The 23,430-nt window shown below is 38.5% G+C and overlaps 1 protein-coding gene across 1 annotated transcript in view; it reads left to right on the forward strand.

The window, feature by feature from the left end:
* The window catches only part of LOC150089465 (uncharacterized), a 1,372,165-nt gene that overhangs the window by 18,600 nt on the left and 1,330,135 nt on the right, over positions 1 to 23,430 (forward strand). The window contains exon 2 of the mRNA XM_090389992.1: positions 1,867 to 2,058. Coding sequence (XP_090246118.1) covers positions 1,867 to 2,058 — 192 coding nt within the window. The remainder of the gene's footprint in view (positions 1 to 1,866; positions 2,059 to 23,430) is intronic.

The following is a 23,430-nucleotide window of genomic DNA, read 5'->3' on the forward strand; positions in this document are numbered from 1 at the left end:
TGTGCATAATAAATCACCAAAGTTGGTGAAATGGCATCGTTTTCGTTACATCTCATATTGTGAATACCCTCACGAGATGCCTATCATTGTACTACTTTGAATAAGTAATGCTTCCCCATTAGAGAAGACCTGTTATTTATTCTTAATGGATACCACCCAGATGGCCCATTCAGGGTTATTTGGCCTTTCATTGGTGGGTGGGTAGGTAGGTACCTGGTGGTATAATGATTGACTCAGTTGTCACGGCCACTGACTCATAATGGGGTTGTCAGTCATTATACCACTGGATACCTACCCACTGATGAAGGGCCAAATTGCTGTGAAATAGACGTCTGGGTAGTGGTGGGCTATCCATTGAGAAATAAGTAACAATAGGCTTCTCTAATGGGGAAGCATTATTTATTCATAGTAATACAAGAACAGGCAATAAAGGTATATTGCCTGTTCTTGTATAAAGGTATTCACAATATATATATTGTGAATACATATATATTGTGAATACGCTTTATAAAGGTATTCACAATATAAGATATAATGAAAACGATGCCATTTTACCAACTTCGGTGATTTGCTATGTACAGAACTGATGCATTGCTCTTACTTGCATGTCTAGTAAATTCTGTGATTTGAGGCTTTATTACTAAATTTTGTTTTAGTCTTATAAATAAATTTAATTAAATTATTAATTAAAAAAAATATATGTTACTGTAAAAGCTGAAAATCCTAAAATTCTAGGATTTACAAGTTCACTTTGGGAAAAGCTTGAAATTCAAACCTTTTCCACTCTGATACAGTAAATCCTAGGATTTACCAGTTTGTGTTTGTCAAATTCCAAAATATCAAGCCCAGAATATCAAAAAAAGTTCAATGTCAATGGTTTGTTTGCTTTTTCAACTTTTAAACAAAGGCATAGTGGAATACACAGTGCACCAATTAAATAACGAGACTGTGTGCATTCTGCATTTAGTGTATTCCACTGTATAAACTGCAAATTATTTTTATTGTTTTATGGTAGTGACCTCCAAAATGTGCTTTACTAAAATGTGAGCTTGTGTGAGGTGATAACAGTGTGTTTCTGCCTTAACCCTGTGAAGTTCTTTACAGAAAATTTCAATTTGTCCGTTATCATGGTACTGAATAAGAGAATACAGATTAGTGACAGCGGTACTAGTACCAAGAAAAGGAAAGTGATCGATTTGGATCAGAAAATTAAAATAATAAGGATGTACGAAAATTGTCACATATTAACAAGTATCTCGCACAATTTAGATTTGTCAATGGTGAACACAATAATAAAGCACAAAGACAGAATATGTGAAGTGGTGAAGGGATAGAAACCAATGAAGTCAACTATAATAACCAAGGCTACAAAATACATATCAGTTCTTGCAGTACAATAACATGCATTTTTTTCTTCCTTTTATGTTTTCTTTTCTTATGTGCCACTTTGGCTACTTCACTGTCCACAGATAATGTTTTTAATTGAACTAATTAAAAATATTTAACTACTAATATATAAAAAATTAATTTAAAAATAACTATTTTCTTCATTCTTCTGAGGATATTATGTGGTTTTTGTAATTTTGGCATATCAGGGATATAGTGTAGCAATAATTTATTGGTCATTCCCGAGTTCTGTAAAACTCGACTTACGCAAGAAGTCCTGGAATGTATCTGTTACATATGTCAGGGACTTACTTTATTGAAGATTATTGATAATATAGTTATGAGTTTTGTGAGTAATTTTCCCTCATACAATATAAACAAAAAAATGGCAACCTTCATAGTGCAGCAAAAAGAGTGTGATGCATTTTTCTGTTTTGAATAATCATCTGATCACGTTTTTCTTTGATCAATTCACTGTAGGTTCAGCTGACCTCCTTAAAGCAGCTGATATTGGACAGCAGCCTCTTGGGGTTAGCCAGGCAGTTGGTTTTTGTGATAATCGAGCAATTAGGATAGATGAATCTGGAAGTCCAATTTATGGATCTCAGGATATAGCATATACATTATCTGAAAAGGCAGTGCTTACAGTAGCAACATCCCAGGTATTTCCAAGTAAGTTACATTTTGCATATAATAATATTTAATAATGTTAACATGTATAATCTGATTTAAGTTTTCTAAGGTGGTCACTCTGCACCTGACCACTTGGTGTGCAAATACCTTACCTATCATACTGTCTTCCAATTCATATTATTATTATTAGCCATATGCAAGGAAGCCTGAGGCTTATGCTGCATCAGCCAAAAAAATGAGAGAGAGAGAGAGAGAGAGAGAGAGAGAGAGAGAGAGAGAGAGAGAGAGAAAGTAGAAAGGAACCACCAAGAAAGAGAAGAATGGTGATATCCAGCTCAGGACCCTGGGTGTGCCAAGCCCATACTCACCAGATGTGAGCCTCTGGGGATAAATATGACCACAATTATTTTTAAACTGTATTTTTATTGAATTGAATTTTAAATTGATATATAAACATAAACTTTTAATAAATTTACTCTATTTAAATGAGAATATTTTCTCCAGGTTACAACTTTCACTTTACCAAGTATATTGCATAGCTGCAATGCTATGGGGTTTACAATAGAGAATCTGTCGTTTTGACTGTTCTCTGTCTCATCATTGTAATATTTCAGGAGAGATTGCTTAAATAGAAAAAGAAATTACTTAAATAGAAAGGGTGCAAGAATTTTTGCTGATGCTGTCGAGGCAGTGTTAGGTGGGTCGGAAAACTGCTAGTTGGGGGGGATACAAGGACTAATAGATTAACAGTAGCCACTGGCAGAGGTGGAAGTGATTCTTGCACTGCTTCTATTGAAATGAGCAGAAGCCTGAAAAACAAGATGCAGGATATTTCAGAGACTGCTGGGAGTCATTGCGGTACAAGTAAACACATGGGTTGTGTTAGGGTAGCTAAGAATAGAAACAGGTGCATGTATACCTGCGTGTACACCAATGCTAGGAGTTTGGTAAATAAATTTGATGAATTTGAGGTATTGCTCAAAACATCAAAGGCAGATATTGTTGGGATATCAGAGACGTGGTGTCACACAGATATAAGTAATGCGGAACTGGAATTTGGGGAATACAATGTGTATAGAAAGGATAGACAGGACAGGAGGGGAGGAGGGGTTATGCTATTAATTAAGAAACACATAAAGTCCAAGGAAGTGAAGCCAGTTGACATCGATGGACAGGGCAGTGTCGAGTCAGTTTGGTGTGACTTAAGCATAGGGAAATCAAAATTGAGAGTAGGAGTGTGCTATAGGCCTAATGACTCTGATGAGTATAATAAGATATTGTACAAGGAAATAGAGTGGGCCAGTAAATCAGAGAGTCTTATAATGGGGGATTTTAATTTCCCAGATATTGACTGGAATTTGTGGGTTGGTCACACGCACACTAGCAAGGCTTTTGTGGATTTATTGGATGATTGTTTTCTACATCAGCATGTTCATGAGGCAACAAGAGGGAGCAATACTCTTGATCTGATTATCAGTAGTGATTCTTCATGCATTAAGAATCTGCAGGTAAATGAACCACTAGGTGGCAGTGATCACAGTGTGTTGAAGTGGGATTTACTCAAGGAGGTAACTACCATCAGAGGTAAAGGGAAGGGTTTTTGTTTTCGTAAAGGCGACTATGATGGTCTGAGACAGTATTTAAATTCTATACAGTGGGACCAACTGATGATGTTACCAACAGCAAACTTAAAATGGGAGGCATTCAAGGAACTAATCTTGGAGGCTACCAGGCTTTACATACCAACTAAGAAATATTGTTCAAGGTTTAGGCCTAAATGGTTGTCAGATGAACTAATGAGACATGTGGCAGAGAAGAAAAATGCATGGGATACATACAAATTAATGGGTGACATGGAAGCCTATGATAGATATAAGTTGGTCTGTAACCAAGTCACAAAGGAGATTAGGCAGGCAAAGGCAGACTACGAAAAATCCTTGGCAAAGGATGCAAAGAAAAACAGAAAAGAGTTCTTTACATATTTAAACTCAAGAAGGAAAGGGATGAATCAGATTGGTCCACTGGATATTGATGGTTCAACAGTTGAGGATCCTGCTCAGGTGGCTAACAATTTAAACGAGTATTTTGCATCTACATTCACGCATGAGGAGTTATTCAGGAAGGAGAATGATGTAGGTAAAGTAAACATTGGCAGTGAGCTGGATGATTTTGTAATAACTGAGAGGAAAGTGGAGGAGAGATTGTTGAGGATAAACATAAAAAAGGCACCTGGGGTGGATGGGATCTATCCAGTTATATTAAAGGAGGCAGCAAAGGAAGTAAGCAAGCCCCTAGCCATAATTATGAGAGCTTCTTTGGACTCAGGGGAGGTACCCATAGACTGGAGATGTGCAAATGTAACCCCAATTCACAAAGGAGGATCAAAGGCTGACACAAGTAATTATAGACCTGTTAGTTTAACTTCTGTTCCAGGTAAATTAATGGAGGTACTGGTTAAAGAAGCACTGCAGGATCATCTAGACAAGAATTCAGTTATAGCTCAGACGCAGCATGGTTTTGTTAAGGGCAGGTCTTGCCTGACCAATTTGATTGGATACTATGATGTAGTCACAAAAGAACTGGATGCAGGGAATAACTTTGATATTATATATTTGGATCTTAGAAAGGCTTTTGATACTGTTGCACATGGAAGACTGCTGCACAAATTGGAACAGTGTGGCATTGGAGGCAAATTGCTGCTATGGATAAGGGGATGGTTGAGTGGCAGAAGACAGAGAGTGGTAATCAATGGACACTGCTCAACGTGGACTAATGTTATTAGTGGAGTTCCTCAGGGTTCGGTGTTGGGTCCGTTGTTGTTTTCGGTGTTTATGAATGATATTGATGATGGGATATCAAGTTTAATGTCCAAGTTTGCAGATGATACAAAGGTTGGCAGGGTTGTTAAGGACACTACTGACGCTATGCTGCTGCAACAGGATCTGGAAAGGTTGAATAGATGGGCTGAGAGGTGGCAAATGAAGTTTAACATTGACAAATGTAAAGTACTACATATGGGAAACAGTAACCCCAGAGCAACGTATCAACTCTGCGGTACTACACTGACAGTGGTGGAGAATGAAAAGGACCTGGGGATAATTGTGCAGGCAGATATGAAGTTCTCTGAGCAGTGCAGACGAGCTGCAAGAGTAGCTCATGGTGTCTTGTCAATGATAAAGAGGAATTTTTCTAGCAGGGATAAGGAGGTGATTATTCCCTTGTATAAGGCAATGGTTAGGCCACATCTGTATACAGGTCTGGAGGCCTCATTTCAGGAAGGATGTGGAGCTGCTGGAACGGGTACAGAGAAGGGCAACAAGATTAGTGAATGGAACAAAGGGTTGCTCTTACGAAGAAAGGCTTAAGTTTTGCAAATTACAGAGCCTGGAGACTAGGCACCGGAGAGTGATCTGATAGAGGTGTATAAGGCTTTGAATGGTTTGAGCATGCTCAATGCCAATGGGATTCTTCATCTTGCTCAGAATAATCAGCTCAGAGGGCATAAATTCAAATTGAGGAAGGACGGATGTCGGTTAGATGTGCGGAAATTTGCCTTTGGCCAGCGGGTGGTTGGTTGGTGGAACCGACTTCCATCACTTGTTGTTGAAGTTGATAGCCTAAACAAATTTAAAGCTCAACTGGACAGGTATTTCGAACGAACGGAGGGGTGAAATGGGAGTGGTGTGTGTTTTTTTTTTTTTTTTTTTGGCTGATGCTGAATAAGCTTGCTTTCTTGCATCATATGCCTCTACTAATGCTAATGCTAATGCTAATATAACATAGTTTCCCTGTCTTTCTACAAAAAATAGTAAAATTATTTAAAATTTGGGTTTTTAAAAAAATCCTTTGAATTTTTTCATAGATTTAAAAAAATTTCAAAAAATTCACACAATGAAAATAAAAAGAATCTTCTTCTTCTTACTTTCATTAATAAATACATAAATCCCCAAGAATAGTTTGCCATCATTGTTCAGTTAGTCATGCATGAAAAATCTGCATTATTTTGCACGTTTTTCCTTTCCAATGGAATACATAAATTATGGCCCTGTTACCTCTTTCAATTTAGAAAGAAAAAAAAATTAATAAAAGAACCGAAAGTTTATTAAAAGCTTATTATTAAAGATTTATTTTTAAATAAAATAAATTATAGGCTTTTAACTCTAACTTTCATTGCTAATAGTCTGGATGCAGGGGATGGAAAAATAATGGAAACACCTGATATGAAAGTAGTAGTTTTTGTAATGGCTATATGACTTATTTACGAACATGCAGTGATGATTTTTGTGCTGTACAGCAACATCTTTGTATTATTTAGATCCCATCATCACCCTGAATCGGTGAATTACTGCCACTGATTATTTGATGTTCTGAGTGATCATCCCATGATGCAAACTTTGTTTCTCACAAATGATGCCATGTTTCAAGATGATAATGCTCCAATACAACACAGCCAGATGTGTCCAGTCTTGGTTTGAGGAGTATGAAATTGAGCTCAAGCATCTTCCATGTGCTTAAATGCTATTGAGCCACTCTGGGCATATTTAGAGAGGAGAGTGAGAAGCAGATTTCCCACATCTTTATCACTCAAGGAGCTTGAAATGTTCTTCCACAAAGAATCCAGTATGGTCCAATATTCCTTTTAAGACAGTTCAGGATTTATTTGAATCTATTCCATGTAGAACACAAGCTGTTTTAAAATCAAAGGATGGTCCAACACCATATTAGTGCATATCTGTAACTCTCTCATAGGTGTTTCTGTTATTTTGTCCATCTCCTGTATATGATTAAAACACTGTCCTTCCCTATCAATAAATTCAGGCTGCCTTCCTTGTCAATCACAATTATAAACAGCCAATGAGAGTTGAGTACTGGCATGTCACGAATGTCGAGTGACATCAAGATCACAAGCATTACTACACATTTTTCCAGAAGCCTCTAAGTGGAATTTTATTTATTGTTTTAAATTATTGTTTTTCTCTAACTTTTGATTTAAATTTAGTATTGTAATGTTTATTTGTGATTCCTGATTAATGTGGTGTATTTTTTCTTTCATTGAACCTTGTAATTGCTTAAAAACTCAGTCGATTTCTGCCAGCATTGTGTTGTATTGTATCAATAGGAACGTTTGAATTCTGCTGCCATTGTATTAGTAGTGATATAGCAGATACTGGAGGTTCCTACGTAGATTGTAGCAGTGTAATCACTATCAGGAGAGGATTTTAAACTATAATTTATAGCACTACATATGTGTTTTAAAACCTTCATAGCTTTAACATTTTAATAACTTAACTTTATCACGTAGTTTGTAATGTATGACATTATTATCCATAGAACGTTTTGGTGATTTGTTGGTGTTGTTGTTATTTGGTTTTTAGGAGCATTAGCAACTAAGGCCATATTGCTCTGGGAACATGCGGTGGTCATTCCCTGACCTTTCCACATCCTCCGTATTTGGTGGTGATGGGCTCGAACCCTGGTCTAATCAAGAAGCGTGTACTACGCACTGCTTCTCCTTCCCACCTGGCTATGGAGGCACCCATTGGTGATTTGGCATAGATTTGGTATTGCAAATAGGTTTATCTGGAACAGGACATGATCTAGCTAAGGAGGATGTCTTTGTGAGTGCTAGGTGTAGAGAATATGAAGAAATTTTGGAAGTTGATAGCCTAAATGAATTTAAGGCTGAGCTGGACAGGTATTTGGAACGAATGGGGGAAGGGGTGAAATCACAGCATTTTTTTTTTTTTTTTTTGGTTGACTGCATAAGCTTGCTTTCTTGCATCGTTTGCCTCTGCTAATGCTAATTATGTGCCAACTCAGCATTTTCTGATGGGCGTCTATGAGAGTTTTAAGAGTAGGGTAGATACCCTCAAAGGAATTAAAATGGGGGAAACATCAAGCTCTCAGCTGTCCAACTCAATGTCAGAGCTTACTCTTGTGCATTGGGCAACAGTGGACAATCTTCAAAGCAGAATGCGCTAGTCCCACAGAAGCTAGTTATTGTCAGGGAAACGGGATATACAGGGTGTCTCAAAAATATTGGTATAAACGTTTAGGGGAGGTAGGTAACATCTAAAGGAATGTGAATCGCATAGGAACCCATAACGGGAAACATCACCGTAAGTCGGTAGACGGTGCTGTTCATCAGTTCGTGAGAGGGAAAATTTCTAGTTTACTCATTCAAGCAGTAGTCACTGCACGAAGAGCATGCATCGATATACGAACTGTGAGCTGGCATACATGCACATAGTGTATGGATTAGCAGAGGGCAATGGATGAGCCGCTCAACGAATTTATGGAGAACGCTTCCCAGACAGACTTGTACCGGACCACCGTTTGTTTGCGCGTGTGCATCAAAGTTTGTGTGATTATGGGTCATTTAGAGTAACAGGAGTAGTGCGGGCAGACCATGTTCGACGCAAACTCCTGCCATGGAAGAAAGTGTGTTGAATGCCGTCCAAAATAATCCTACTACCAGCACACATGCCGTTGCCTCTGCCTTAGAAGAGTCTTGTTGCAGTGTACAGCGTGTCTGGCATGATGATTCCTTACACCCCTTTCATCTCCAAAGGGTTCAGTTACTGCTCCCCCAAGATCATCCTGCACATGTGGCTTTTGCGCAGTGGTTTCTCCAAGAAAGTGTTCAAGACTTGAATTTTCCAGCCTATGTTTTGTTAACGGATGCGGCTTATTTCACTCGGGAAGGCCTATTCAATCAGCATAATGCTCATGTGTGGGCTCACGACAACCCACACAGTGTGCGCCCCCATGCGGCACAACATTGCTTCGCAATAAATGTGGGCAGGTGTGGTCGGTGATTGCTTAGTTGGCCCATACCTGTTACCTTTCCGCATGAACTCCGCTAAATATCGGATCTTTCTTGAACAAGTTCTACCAGGGTTACTTGACGATGTTCCAGCAAATGTGAGACGCAACATTTGGTTTCAACATGACGAGTGCCTGCCCATTATGGAAGGTGTGTTCATGATCATTTGAACAGGCCTTTTGGGCCTCGATGGATTGGCCGTTGCCTGGCCCCCACGCTCACTTGATTTATCGAGCCTTGAAGCCTGTGGAGATGGAAATGGATCTCGTGGTGAGACTCGTCTGCGCTGCTGCAACTGTCAAAGAAACTCCAGGTGTGTTCAACTGTGTCCGCCAATCCATGCTGCATTGGTGTCACGCATGTATCTCATCTCATGGTGGAACCTTCGAGCATCTATTGTAACATCATGAAATGCATCCATATCGTACTCCATTGTTAATATTATGTCAAATAAATGTTTGCCACTAATTACTGTCTTGTGTCATTTCTGCGTCTTGTGCATCTGCTACTACTTGCCCGTGACGTTTCCGGTTATGGGTTCCTACGCGATTCACATTCCTTTAGATGTTACCTACCTCCTCTGAACGTTTGTACCAATATTTTTGAGACACCCTGCATATATTATGCAAAAAGGATAGGTGGAATAGGACCAGGATATGTCTGCCAGGGGCAAAAGTTGATAATGTTGTAGAGCAGATCAAAAGGTGATATTGTTGTGCATGTGGGGGCTGGAATTTGTGATTTGGTCACTCACACATTAGGATGATTTTTGTGGATTTATTTGATGATTGTTTTCTACAGCAGCATGTTTGAGAGGCAACCAGACAGAGCAATACCCCCGATCTGATTATCAGTAGTGATTATTTATGCATTAAGAATCTGCAGATAAAGGAACCCCTATGTGGCAGTGATTATAGCGTGCTGATGTGTGGATTTACTCAAAGATGTAACTACCATCAAGGGTAAAGGGGAGGGTTTTTGCTTTTATAAAGGTGACTGCAGTGGTCCCAGGCAGTTTTTAAATTCTATACAATGGGTTGTTCTTGTTGTTGGAGGTTTTATGGCACAATGGCAACTAAAAGTCATTATGCACCAAACAATGGTAGGAGTATACAGTGGGACCAACTGATGTAATCAACATTCTAAATGGGAAGCATTAAAGGAATTAATCTTGGAAGCTACTAGGCTTTTCATGCCAACTAAGAAATACTATTCAAGGTTTAGGCTTAAATGTATGTCAGATGAACTAATGAGACTTATGGTAGAAAAGAGAGTTGCAAGGGATGCATATAAATTTTCAGGCAACAAAGAAGCTTAATGGTAGATATAACCTAATCTGTAATCAAGTCACAATGGAGGTTAGGCAGGCAAATGTAGATTAGGAGAAATCTTTGGCATCGGTGCAAAGAAACACAGCAATGACTTCTTTACTTATGTAAACTTTAGAAGGAAAGGAATTTATCAGATTGGTTCACTTGATATTGATGGTTCAACTGTTGATTATCCTGCTTAGGTAGCTGACAAGATGAATTATTACAGTAAACCCCCGCTATTCGTGGTATCTGTATTCGCGGTTTCGCGTATTCATGGTCGCTGATTTAATATAAAATGAAACCTAAAAAAATGTGAATTTTAAAGCGCCGTTAACATTTTACGCCATAAAAAAACGTGGGCGTGGCTAAAATTATCTTTCCCGGTCAAAACAGCGCTCAGTGGTTGGGGGGTGAGGGGTGACAAAATCGCGAGCGAGGATGTTTCTCCCTAATCCTTGTTCAGTATGTGTTATGCGCTTGTCATGGAAGGTTTCGTCGTTTGCTTTTAATTTATATGCCTATAAATTGAATAAATTTATCAATTCACTTTTATAGTTATAAATTGATAGTTATAGTTATATCAATTCATAGTTATAAATTGAATAAATTTATCAATTTATAAATTGATATGCTTACAAAAGTGATAAATCTACCATTTTGCAGTGTAAAACAGACTTTTTCGAGTGTGTTAACGGAAGAAAGTGACTTATTGTGGACAAGTTCTTTCTAACCCCTACAAAAATATGGCTACGAATAACAAGAGAAAATAAAATAAAATTCTCAAAATAAAATTCCGTTACGTTCACTCATCATTCGTAAAAAGGCAAAACACCTTTATCAACACTTTAGAGAAACTGGTGATAGCACTGGCGGGATAAGTTTTTTAGCTAGCAAAGGCGCTGCTTTGAAACATTTGTTTGAAATTTCTAACAAATATTACATTTAATATTAAATTGTTTCTTATTTTCATTTCGATGTCATATGCTTGTATTTCACTATGTACATATGTACATAGTCATATTATGAAGGTACATATAACACATACATAGACAAAATTTTAGACTAGTTTTTCTTATATATTTCATACTTTGGAACGGAACCCCTTTATTACTATGGGAGCCATAACTCAGTATTTGCGTTTTCGGTATTCGCGGCATTTCTCAGGAACGTAACCCCCACGAATAGCGAGGGTTTACTGTATTTTTCATCTACATTCACACATGAGGAATTGTGTAGGGAAGTGGACAACAGCAGCTTATCAAACTCTAACAGGGAGCTAAATGATTATGTAATAACTGAGAGGAAAGTGGGGGAGAAATTGAAGTTAAACATAAAACAGGCACTTGGGGTGGATGGAATCTATCCAGTTATATTAAAGGAGGCAGCAAAGGAAGTAAGAAAATTCTTACCTATAATTAGGAGAGCATCTTTAGACTCAGAGGAGGTCCCCACGGACAGAAGAAGTGCAAATGTATTCTCAATTCACAAAGGGGGGATCAAAGGGTGACACGAGTAATTACAGACCTGTTAGTTTAATTTCTGTTCTTGGGAAAATAATGGAGTCACTGGTTAAAGAAACATTGCAGGATCATCTAGATAAGACCATAGTTAAAGTTCAGACACAGTATGGGTTTGTTAAGGGAAAGTCTTGTCTCATCAATTGATTGGATACTATGATGTGATAACAAAGGAACTGGATGCAAAAAATAATTTTGATATCATATACTTGGATTTCAGGAAAGCTTTTGATACCATTGCACATGGAAGACTGTGTACAAATTGGAGCAGTATGGCATTAAGAGGAAGTTGCTACAGTGGATAAAAGGATGGTTCAGTGGGAGAAGACAGAGAGTGGTAATCAATGGACATTTCTTTTCTTGGACTAATGTTATAGTGTTTTCCTCAGCATGGTCTGTGCTTGTTAACAGGAGAGACTGTTTCTACAGGGATGGAATACACTTAAATAGAAAGGGTGCAAGAATATTTGCTGATGATATCGAGGCAGAGTTAGGTGGGTCAGAAAACTGCTAGCGGGATACACAGACTAATAGATTAACAGTAGCCACTGGCAGAGGTGAAAGTGATTCTTGCACTGCTTCTATTGAAATGCAGTTCAGCAGAACCTTGGAAAGCAAGGCAATGGGGATTTCCAAGACTTTAGAAGGAAGAGAATGAATCAAATTGGTCCACTTGATATCAATGGTTCAACTGTTGATGATCCTGCTCAGGTAGCTAACAAACTAAATGAATATTTTGCATCTACATTCACACATGAGGAGTTATTCAGGGAAGGGAATGCCAGAGGTGTATTAAACTCTGGCAGTAAGCTAGATAATCTTGTAATAACTGAGAGTAAAGTGGAGGAGAAATTGTTGAAGATAAACAGAAGAAAGGCACCTGGGGTGGATGGAATCTATACAGTTATATTAAAGGAGGCGGCAAAGGTAGTAAGCAAACCCTTAGCCATAATTATGAGAGCTTCCTTGGACTCAGGGTAGGTACCCATCGACTGTAAATGTGCAAATGTGACCCCAATTCACAAAGGAGTATTAAAGCAGACACAGGTAATTACAGACCTATTAGTTTAACTTCTGTTCCAGAGAAAGGCACCTCCATAGCCAGGTGGGCAGGAACAGCAGTGCATAGCACACGCTTCTTGATTAGATTGGGGTTCGAGCCCGTGACCACCAAATATGGAGGATGCGGAAAGGTCAGGGAATGACCACCGCATATTCCTAGAGCAATATGGCCTTAGTTGCTAATGCACCTAAAAACCAAATAATAATAATAATAACAGTTCCAGGGAAATTAATGGAGGCACTGGTTAAAGAAGCATTGCAGTATCATATAGACAAGACTTCAGTTATAGCTCAGACACAGCATGGGATTGTTAAGGGGAAGTCTTATCTGACCAATTTGATTGGATACTATGATTGGATACTTTGATATTTGATTGATTTATTCCCTGCATCCAAAGGAACTGGATGCCGGGAATAAATTTGATATATGATATATTTGGATCTTAGAAAGGCTTTTGATACTGTTGTACATGGAAGGCTGTTGTAGGGAATATAGCAGTGTGGCATTGGACGCAAATTGCTGCTATGGATAAAGGGATGGTTGAGAGGGAGAAGACAGAGAGTGGTAATCAATGGACACTGCTCTTTGTGTACTAATGTTATTAGTAGAGTCCCACAAGGTTCAGTGTTGGGTCTATTGTTTTTCTCTGTATTCATTAATGATACTGATGATAGTATATCAGCTTAATGTTCAAGTTTGCAGACGACATGAAGTTTGTCAGGGTTGTTAATGACACTAATCACAATACGCTGCTGCAACAGGATCTAGAAAAGTTGAGCAGATGGGCTGAGAGGTGGCAACTGAAGTTTAACATTGACAAATGTAAAGTACTGCATATGGGAAGCAGTAACCCCACAGTATTGTATCAACTGTGTGGTACTACACTGACAGTGGTAGAGAGTGAAAAGGACTTGGGGGTAATTGTGCATGGAGATATGAAATTTTCTGAGCAGTGCAGACGGTCTGGAACAGTAGCTCATGGTGTCTTGTCAATAATATGCAGGAATTTTTCTAGCAAGAATAAGGAGGTGATTATCCCCTTGTATAAGGCAATGGTCAGGCCACTCCTTGAGTACTGTATACGGGTCTGGAGGCCTCATTTTAAGGTGCCTCCGTAGCCAGGTGGCCTGGAGCAGCAGTGTGTAGCACACACTTCTTGATGAGCCTGTGACCACCAAATACGGTGGATGCGGAAAGGACAGGGAATGACCACCTCATATCCTCTGAGCAATATGGCCCTAGTTGCTAATGCTCTTAAAAACTAAAAAACAAACAAACAAACAAGCCTCATTTTAAGAAGGATGTAGAGCTGTTGGAACGAGTACAGAGAATGGTAACAAGATTAGTGAATGGAACAAAGGGTTGCTCTTGCGATGAAAGGCTTAAGTTTTGCAAATTACAGTGTCTAGAGACTAGGCACCTGCGAGGTGTTCTGATTGAGGTGTATAAAGCCTTGAATGGTTTGAGCATGCTGAATGCTGATGGGATTCTTCCTCTTGCTCAGAATACTTGCCTGAGAGGGCATAAATTCAAATTGAGGAAAGACAGTTGTAGGATAGATGTGCGGAAGTTTGCCTTTAGCCATCGGCTAATTGATTGCTGGAACAAACTTCCATCTGTTATTGTAGAAGTTGATAGCTTAAACAGATTCAAGGTAGACCTAGACAAACATTTGGAATGAGTGGATGGGTGAAATGAGAAGGGGGTGTGCGTTTTTTTTTATTTGGCTGATGCTATGTAAGCTTGCTTACTTGCATCATGTGCCCTTGCTAATGCTAATCCTAATGCTAATTAGTGGTGTCCCCCAGGGATCAGTGTTGGGCCCATTGTTGTTTTGTATATTTATGAATGATATTGATGAAGGTATCAAACTTAATCAAAGTTTGCAAATAATACAAAGGTTGGCAGGGTTGTTAATAACAGTAATGACAGTATGCTGCTGCAACAGGATCTGGAAAGGTTGTGCAGATGGGCTGAGCGGTGGTAACTGAAGTTTAATAATAACAGTTGCAATGTACTGAATATGGGTAACAGCAACCCCAGAGAAATTTACCAACTGGGTGGTGTTACACTCGGGTAGTGGAGAATGAAAGAGACCTGGGGGGTAATTTTACAGTCAGATATGAAGTTTTCTGAGCAATGCAGACAGGCTGCCAGAGCAGCTCATGGGGTGTTGTCAGTGATATACAGGAACTTTCCTAGCAGGTATAAGGAGGTGATTATCCCTTTGTATAAAGCAATGGTTAAGGCCACACTTTGATTGCTGCATACAGGTCTGGAGGCCATATTTTAGGCAGGATGTAGAGCTGCTGGAACAAGTACAGAGAAGGGCAATGAGATTGGTGAAGGGCTTAAATTCTGCAAATTGCATCATCTGGAGACTAGGTATCCGTGATCTGATTGAGGTGTATAAGGCCTTGAATGGTTTGAGCAAGCTTAATGCTGCTGGGATTCTTTCTCTTGCTCAGCTTATGCTCCTGAAGGGCATAAATTCAAATCAAGGGAAGAAAGTTGTAGAATAGATGTGCGGAAATTTGATTGCTTCCACAATGCCAGATGGAAGTTTGTTCCATCTGTCATTGTGGAAGTTGATAGCTTAAATAAATTCAAGGAAGAACTGGATAAACCTTTGGAGAGAATGGATGGGTGAAATGGGGATTATTTATTTATTTTTTCGGCTAATGCTATATATACTTGCTTTCTTGCATCATTTGTGGCACCTCTGTAGCCAGGTGGGAAGGAGCAGCAGTGCGTAGCACACGCTTCTTGATTAGACCGGGGTTTGAGCCCCTCACTACCAAATACGGAGGATGCGGAAAGGTCAGGGAATGACCACCGCATATCCTGGAGCAATATGGCCTTAGTTGCTAATGCTCCTAAAAACCAAATAACAGCATCATTTGCCTAATGCTAATGTCAAAACATATTGTTAGATGAACTGTAGAATGCCATGATATTCACAGTAAACTACTGTGTTTTATACATACAATAAAAAAAAAGCATGAGTGCAGTGTACCAATATTGTTCCACTAAGGTGATTTATATGATGACGCAAGCCATTGAAATGCAGGGTGTTTCAAAAATGGTGGTCAATAATTTAAAGGTGAAAAGTACAAACTAAAATAAGCAAAAAGTCCCAGTGAACATCGGGCCACAAATGAACTGTTTTCGAGATAATGCACATTTTCTGTTAAGATCCGCCACTACGGGAGCACTAGTTTAGCAAAAAGCTGTGAATCCTTTGCTAAGTGTGGTTTTATTAAACATAAGATAATACATTTTTAATTTTTGGTTTCAACACCACAGGATTTTACAGATGTTACAAAAGGTGTTAAAAATGCTGTCCTTGCATCCGTACTCAGCTTTGCAGTCTTCTCTGCATTGAGTTGCGAATCCTCCCAGGCATTCCTGGGTCATTTCTGATTTGCCGAAAGGCTCCTTCAACCTGACGCTGCAATTTCTCAACTGTGTTAATGTCAGAGGTGTACACCATGCTTTTTACATGACCCCAGATACAAAATCCAGAGTTTAAGTTTAGTGATCTGGGAGGCCACATTACAGGCCCACTTCTACCTGTCTACCATTGACCATACCTTCTAGTTAGATACCGAGTCACAACTCGAGCAAAATGTGCTGGTGCACCATCATGCATAAACCACATGCTCTGGTGTTGCTGAAGTGGAACATTACATCATCAAGGAGGTCTGGAAGAACATTCTGCAGGAACTGAAGGTACAGCTCTGCTGTTAGCCTGTTTGGCAGAAAGTGTGGTCCAATTAGACCGTCTCCTAGTAGTCCTGCCAGACACTCAACGAGAAATGCTGATGTCGTGACTCGTGAATTGCATTAGAATTTTCGTTGGACCAAACGTGACAGCTATGAAAATTAAAAATACCATCCAGAGTAAACCCAGCTTCGTCAGTGAACAAAATGTTGTTTAAAAATTGGGGGTTCAGGACACTGTTCTTGCATCCACTGGCAGAAGTTCACTCTGGGAGTGTAGTCTGTATTGCCAAGACCTTGTACTCCCTGGATATGGTAGGGGTAAAGTAATTGGCAATGTAAAATTCTCCACACACTGCTATGACTCATTACACGCTCTTGCAGAGCAATCCTCTGTGTCGAAATTCCTGGATTTTGTTCTATTCTTTCTAACACCCTTTCCTCAACATCAGATGTTATGCTTCTGGGCCTACCTGCTCGTACTCCATGTGCGAAGTGTCCATGTTCTCTAAGGCATTGATGTACCCTGATGAGTGTGCCCCCGTTGGGCTGCCTTTGGTTGGGAAATGCTTCTTGGTACAAACATGCAGCCTCGAGTGCACTGCCATTGGCTTTACCATACATGAAGTGCATGTCCGCATACTCTTCGTTGCTGTAACCTCTTTCCATGTTGACTATCCTTTGACAAGTATTAATATGCCTGCTACGTCTCAGAGCATTGAGAGAGGGAAAAGGGAGAGAATGAGCATAACCCAACCTAAACAAACAGTCAGTGGTGGATCCCAACTAGAAATGTGCAATATCTCGAAAATGATTCACTTAAGGACCCATGTTTACTAGGCTTTTTTTGCATATTGTAGTCTGTACAGTTCACCTTTAAATTATTGACCATCACTTTTAACACTGTATTACTGCTTGAAAAATAGAGCTGTTGTGATTTTTTTAATACACTCACAACAGAACCACAAATTTAAACAGATACACCAACTGTTTAAAACTGATTTAATAATAAAATAAAATGATACAAAATCCTGTAAAATAATATTTACAAAAATTGATTATTTACAAAAAACTAGTTTAAGACAAAAATAAAATAAAATAAGTAAATACGTTAAAATGCATTAAAATATAAATTTAAAAGCGATAAAAACACTATTGAAGCTTTCGGAGGTGTCTGCCTCCTTCCTCAGCAATAATGAAACTTAAGCGACACATCCTTAAATACCAGGTTCACGGCACATGTGGATGACCAGGCACATACTCGATATTCCTTTCACGTGTACCAGAACCGGAAGTGGCCTGGGGGACGTGGAAAACTAAAACGTTTATCTCTGGCAAAAACCACCGACTGAAAAAGGGGGTGAAGTTGTACTCCCCTATCTCTATTCATGCTATTGTTGCCAGAGGATCCAATCCACAGACTTTCCAATCACAACAGAAGCTCTCTGACATTGAAGATAAAGAAATAGATATTTCTTACTAGAGGATATTATGAAATAAGGAAACAATTGATATGCAGTGGTCTTTGGTTGGCAAAATGACTAGTGCACAAGGAAGCAAGAAATATAACAAATTATTCAAAGCCATTTTGGGTATTTGAATAATTTCTCATAACAATGTTGCCCATTTCTGAAAAGGTTGTCTAATAGACAGTCCAAACAGAAATTCACAGACAGAAAAATCCTAGGTAAGCTAATACGTGGGTATCGCTCATTGCGATGACATTGCATTTAAGAAAATTGATAACTTCAAGCCACTGATAGCACTAAACAGAGGGATTTTTTTTTGATGAAATATAAAATGTTGTTTATCTGACCAATCTTTATTTATTGTCCAGTATAGTTCATATAGTGCTTTACATGCATAACTATAATATAAACACATATGAACTAATTTCAATGTTGAAATAAAAAAAAAAAAAAAAACAATGAAAAGAAAAACACATTAAAATACCTACCTTTTAAAAATTTTCTCCAATGTTTGCTGTTTTAAATCCTTAGCATTTAAATTTTCAGTACATTATTGTAACTTGTACAATAATTTGTAGTCTTCACTTTTCCCTTCCTTAATTTATAATGCACTCTGTAGCACTTCAAAAGATGTCTTAATTTCTATGGTCATTGGCATATTTCTCTGGACTTTGATATCTTCATTATCAGAATTTTCATTTTCCTCAGTGTCAGGTTTATCTGGTGTAATTCCATTGACTATATCCTTTACTGACAAATCACCCATTATCAGAGGATTTTCATCAATTTTTACCCACTCATCAAAATTTTGTGTAATATTAAACAAATTACTGGTATACAGGCTGGCCTCGATTAATGCGATTAATTCATCCCGCGAGCGCATCGTGCCAAACAGAAACGCGTTAATCGAATATAATAATCAATAGAAAAAATTATAATTGGTCTTTGACCTTCTGGAATGTCCATAAAGAATTTTAAAAATACCTTTTAAATAACTTTAACTGTATACAATGTAAAAGATAATGAAAATAATTATGGAATTAAATGTTTATCGCATAAAACAACGGTTCCCAAACTGTGCTCCGCAGAATATTTAAAATTTCGAGGGAAACACGGCGATACTCGACATCTGTCAGACACCGTGCGAACTACTAGCTCGAGGTAGTTCACAGTTTCAGCATTTCTTATTAAGTTGTTTGGACCTAACTACTAAATGGAACTGTTAGGTATTTCTTTTGGTCTGGGTGCGCCTTGAAAAAAATTACTGAGACACTAAGGGCGCCGTGAACCGAGAAGGTTTGGGAACCTCTGACATAAAATACACAATGAAGAAATGACTGTTGCGGAAATATTTGAACAGTGTTGACTTTCTCTTTTCATCAGTCAATTTCCGATAGCTGACAACAGTCTTCTTTGGGCCCTGGCGAAATAAATATCGCAGAGAACCTCAAACCTTTTGTTTGAGGTTCTATGCGATACGGAAGATTTCATCTAATTCTTTTACCGTTATCTCCTTCCCGGTAACATTTTCATCTGGCTCATTTAAAAATTTAAATTTTTAAATTCCGCAATGTGCATTGTCTTTATTAGCAGGAGACAAACAAGTAACACGTCTTCTTCCGATGGTTGATGGAACACACCGAGGTGGGCAGCAGGCAAACATTTGTTTATTGCCCGCATGACGTGGTAAGCTTAACGCGCGATTCAAATCTTTTTCAACTATCACATAAAAAAAAAAGAGATCGCGTTAACTGGAAAGTTGTAAAGTGAAAAGTGGTATAATTTTTGAAATAGCGTTAACTGAAAATCGTGTTAATCAAACTTGCGTTATGCGAGGCCTGGCTGTACTCTGTTGGCACTGCACCACTTTCTTCAATATTTATCGCAGCATCTGGCTGAATAAATCTGATTTTACGAAAGCAGTTTTTGATCGTTTGTTTAGAAATTAAATCCCAAGTACTAGCCATCATATCCACTGCATCTAATAAGTTATTTCTTTTTTCTCTGTGCTAAGCTTGGGCTTCATTGCTTTCTTCAATTTCTGCTCTAATTTTTCATTGCATTGCACTTCTGTACAATGGTTGTTTGAAAACCTTTATGAATCAAAGGTGCACTATGGATGTTGTATTTGCTGGAAAAAGTAAGAGTTTTATGTTGATTCAACTGCACATTCAGATGAGCTGTACAGTTATCTAAGGTAAATGCAATTTTTTTTACTGGCACAAAAATTCTCTGTCTCATTCCTTCAGAAAGTCAACGAATATTTCTGACATTATCCCTGCATTTGTGTTTTTCTTATATTCATCTGGTAGGTTTTTTTGTCCCTCTGAAGTGCAAAAAGTTATTTTTTTATTATGTCTATCATATTGCATGTAAGAAGTACAGGCCAGGCCCTTTTTGTTTTTGATTTTTTCCAGCTTTGGACTGTTCTTTTCTGATAAAGTGTTAGCATTAGTTGAGGTATATGATGCAAGAAAGCAAGCTTATAGAGCATCAGGCAAAAAAAAAAAAAAACCTTCCCATTTCACCCATCTGGTCACTCCAAATGTTTGTCTAGTTCAGCCTTAAATTTATCTAAGCTATCAACTTCCACAACAACAGATGGAAGTCTGCTCCAACAATCAGCTACCGCTGGATAAAGGCAAACTTCCGCACATATATTCTACAACTGTCTTTCCTCAATTTGAATCTGTGCCCCCTCAGGTTCTTAATCTCAGCAAGTGGAAGTATCCCATCAGCATTGAGCCTGCTCAAACCATTCAAGGCCTTGTATACCTCAATCATATCACCTTGCAGGTGCCTAGATTCCAGATGCGACAACTTACAGAATTTAAGCCTTTCCTGGTAAGAGAACCCCTTTGTTCTTCTCACCAATCTTGTCAACCTTCTCTGTACTCATTCTAGCAACCCTACATTCTTCCTAAAATGAGGCCTCCAGACACAGTACTCAAGGTGTGGCCTGACCATTGCTTTATACAAAGGTATAATCACCTCCTTGTCTCTGCTAGCAAAATTCCTATATATCATTGACAAAACTCCATTACCTATTCTGGCCGCCTGTCTGCACTGCACAGAGAACTTCATATCTGACTACACAGTTAACCCCAGGTCTTTTTCATTTTCTACCTCCCTGAGTGTAGTACCACACAGTTGGTACATTTCTCTTTGGTTACTACTATCCATGTGCAGTACTTTGCATTTGTCAATAATAAACTTCAGTTGCCACTTCTCAATCCACCTACCTAACTTTTCTAGATCCTGTTGCAGTAGCACACTGTCTTTACTATCATTAACAACCCTGCCAATATTTGTATCAACTGCAAACTTCGACATTAAGCCTGATATACTTTCATCGATATCATCAATAAATACTCAGAACAATAATGGCCCCAGCACCATTATTGTTCTGGGGGACTCCACTAACAACATTACTCCACGTAGAACGGTTTCTATTTATTACCACTCTCTGCCGTCTCCTACTCACCCATCCCTTTATCCATTGCAGCAACTTGCCTTAATGCTGTACTGCTCCAATTTGTACAGCAGTTTTCTATGTGCAACAGTATCAAAAGCTTTCCTGAAATCCAAGTATATGATATCAAAATAATTTTTTGCATCCAGTTCCTTTGTAACCACATCGTAGTATCCAGTCAGGTTTGTCAGACAAGACTTTCCCGTAACAAACCCATGCTGTGTCTGAACTATAACTGAAATCTTGTCTAGATGATCCTGCAGTTCTTCTTTAACTAGTGACTCCATTATTTTCCCCTGAATAGAGGTTAAACTAAAAGGCCTGTATTTACTCGTGTCACCTTTGGATCCCCCTTTGTGAATTGGGGATATATTTGTACATCTTCAGTCCGTAGGGATCTCCCCTGAATCTAAGGATGCTCTCATTATTATGGCTGAATGTTTGCTTACTTCCCTCACTGCCTCCTTCAATATAACTGGATAGATTCCATCTGCACCAGGTGCCTTTTGTATGTTTAACTTCAACAAGTTCTCCTCCACTTTGCTCTCTGTTATTACAAAATCATTTAGCTCACTGTTAGAGTTTAGTAAACTTCTGTCCTACCTTTCCTTTCAGAATTCCTCATGTGTGAATGTAGATGCAAAATGCTCATTCAGTTTGGCTATCTGAGCAGGATCATCAATGGTCGAACCACCAACATCAAGTGATCCAATCCAATTCATCCCCTTCCTTCTATAGTTCACACAAGTAAAGAAATCTTTACTGATTTTCTTTGTATCCTTTGCCAAAGTTTTCTTGTAATCTGCCTTTGCTTGCTTAACCTCCTTTGTGACTTGATTACAGACTATCTTATATCCACCTTAGGCATCTGTCTCCTGATAATTTATATGCATCCCATGCATTTTTATTCTCTGGCACAAGTCTCATCAGTTCATATGACATCCATTTAGGCCTAAACCTTGAATATTTTCTTAGTTGGTATGAAAGCCCTAGTAGCTTCCAAGATTAATTCTTTGAAGGCCTCTCATTTAGAATTCACTGTTTTTAACATCATCAGTTGATCCCACTGTATAGAATTCAAAAACTTCCTGATATCACCGTTGTCACCTTTACGAAAACAAAAAGCCTTCCCTTTACCCTTGATGGTAGTTACATATTTAAGTAAATCCCACCTCATTAGACTGTGATCACTGTCACTTAGTGGTTCCTTTATCTGCAAATTCTTGAGGTATTTCTGAGATATGGCTTTAATATAAACACCAGTTTTATCAGTGTCAGTGTGGAAAGTACTGTCAGGACTAAATTATCCCAATAAATTAGTTAAAACATTTTTGTGCTGAACCCGTATCAGAGTTTGATTTTTTTTTTTGTGAAGATTTTTGTACACAATGTCTCCCCTTGCACCTGCTTAGCGACCCATTTGTGGGCTTAAAATCATTTATACCAAGTTCTTTTGCAAATTCTTTTGCCTTCTTGCATGGGAAATATCTACTGATGGGAGCATTTTTTAATCTTGCACTTGTGAACTATCTCAGAAGTGCTTCTTCCACAAGTTCATTTTTTTACATCTTTTTTGTTTCCTGTTCTGATTGTTATTCTTAGTTATTTCTAATTCATGTGATTTTCTATTCTTTACTCAGTGTTTCACATCTCTTTACACAAAAGAGGTGTGAAACACCTCTTTTGTGTAAAGTTTTTGTGTAGAGTTTAATGCATCTTCTCCCTAGAGTTTTAATGCAGCTTGCATTAAAGTTTTTGTGTAGAGTTTTAAAAATGCAGCTTCTCCCTCTCTGACTACACTTAAGCAAGGCAACATAAGCACTTAGAATTTTATTATTTTCACTCAAACTTAAATTTCTATGTTTCGGTCCCATGTGATGTACTGTATGGCAAACCTTGATCAATGGCATGATTTCTGCACAAAACACCTGCAATGAGCATGCATTGACTCACTGACAGAGTCCTTCTAGACTCTTTATGAACTTCCAGGTCCTTAGTTTTCATACCTTTTATTAGCCTTTGCCATGG

The sequence above is a fragment of the Mastigoproctus giganteus genome, chromosome 2, assembly GCF_048544385.1.
Source record: "Mastigoproctus giganteus isolate SK-2022 chromosome 2, ASM4854438v1, whole genome shotgun sequence".
Lineage (NCBI taxonomy): Eukaryota > Metazoa > Arthropoda > Arachnida > Uropygi > Thelyphonidae > Mastigoproctus > Mastigoproctus giganteus.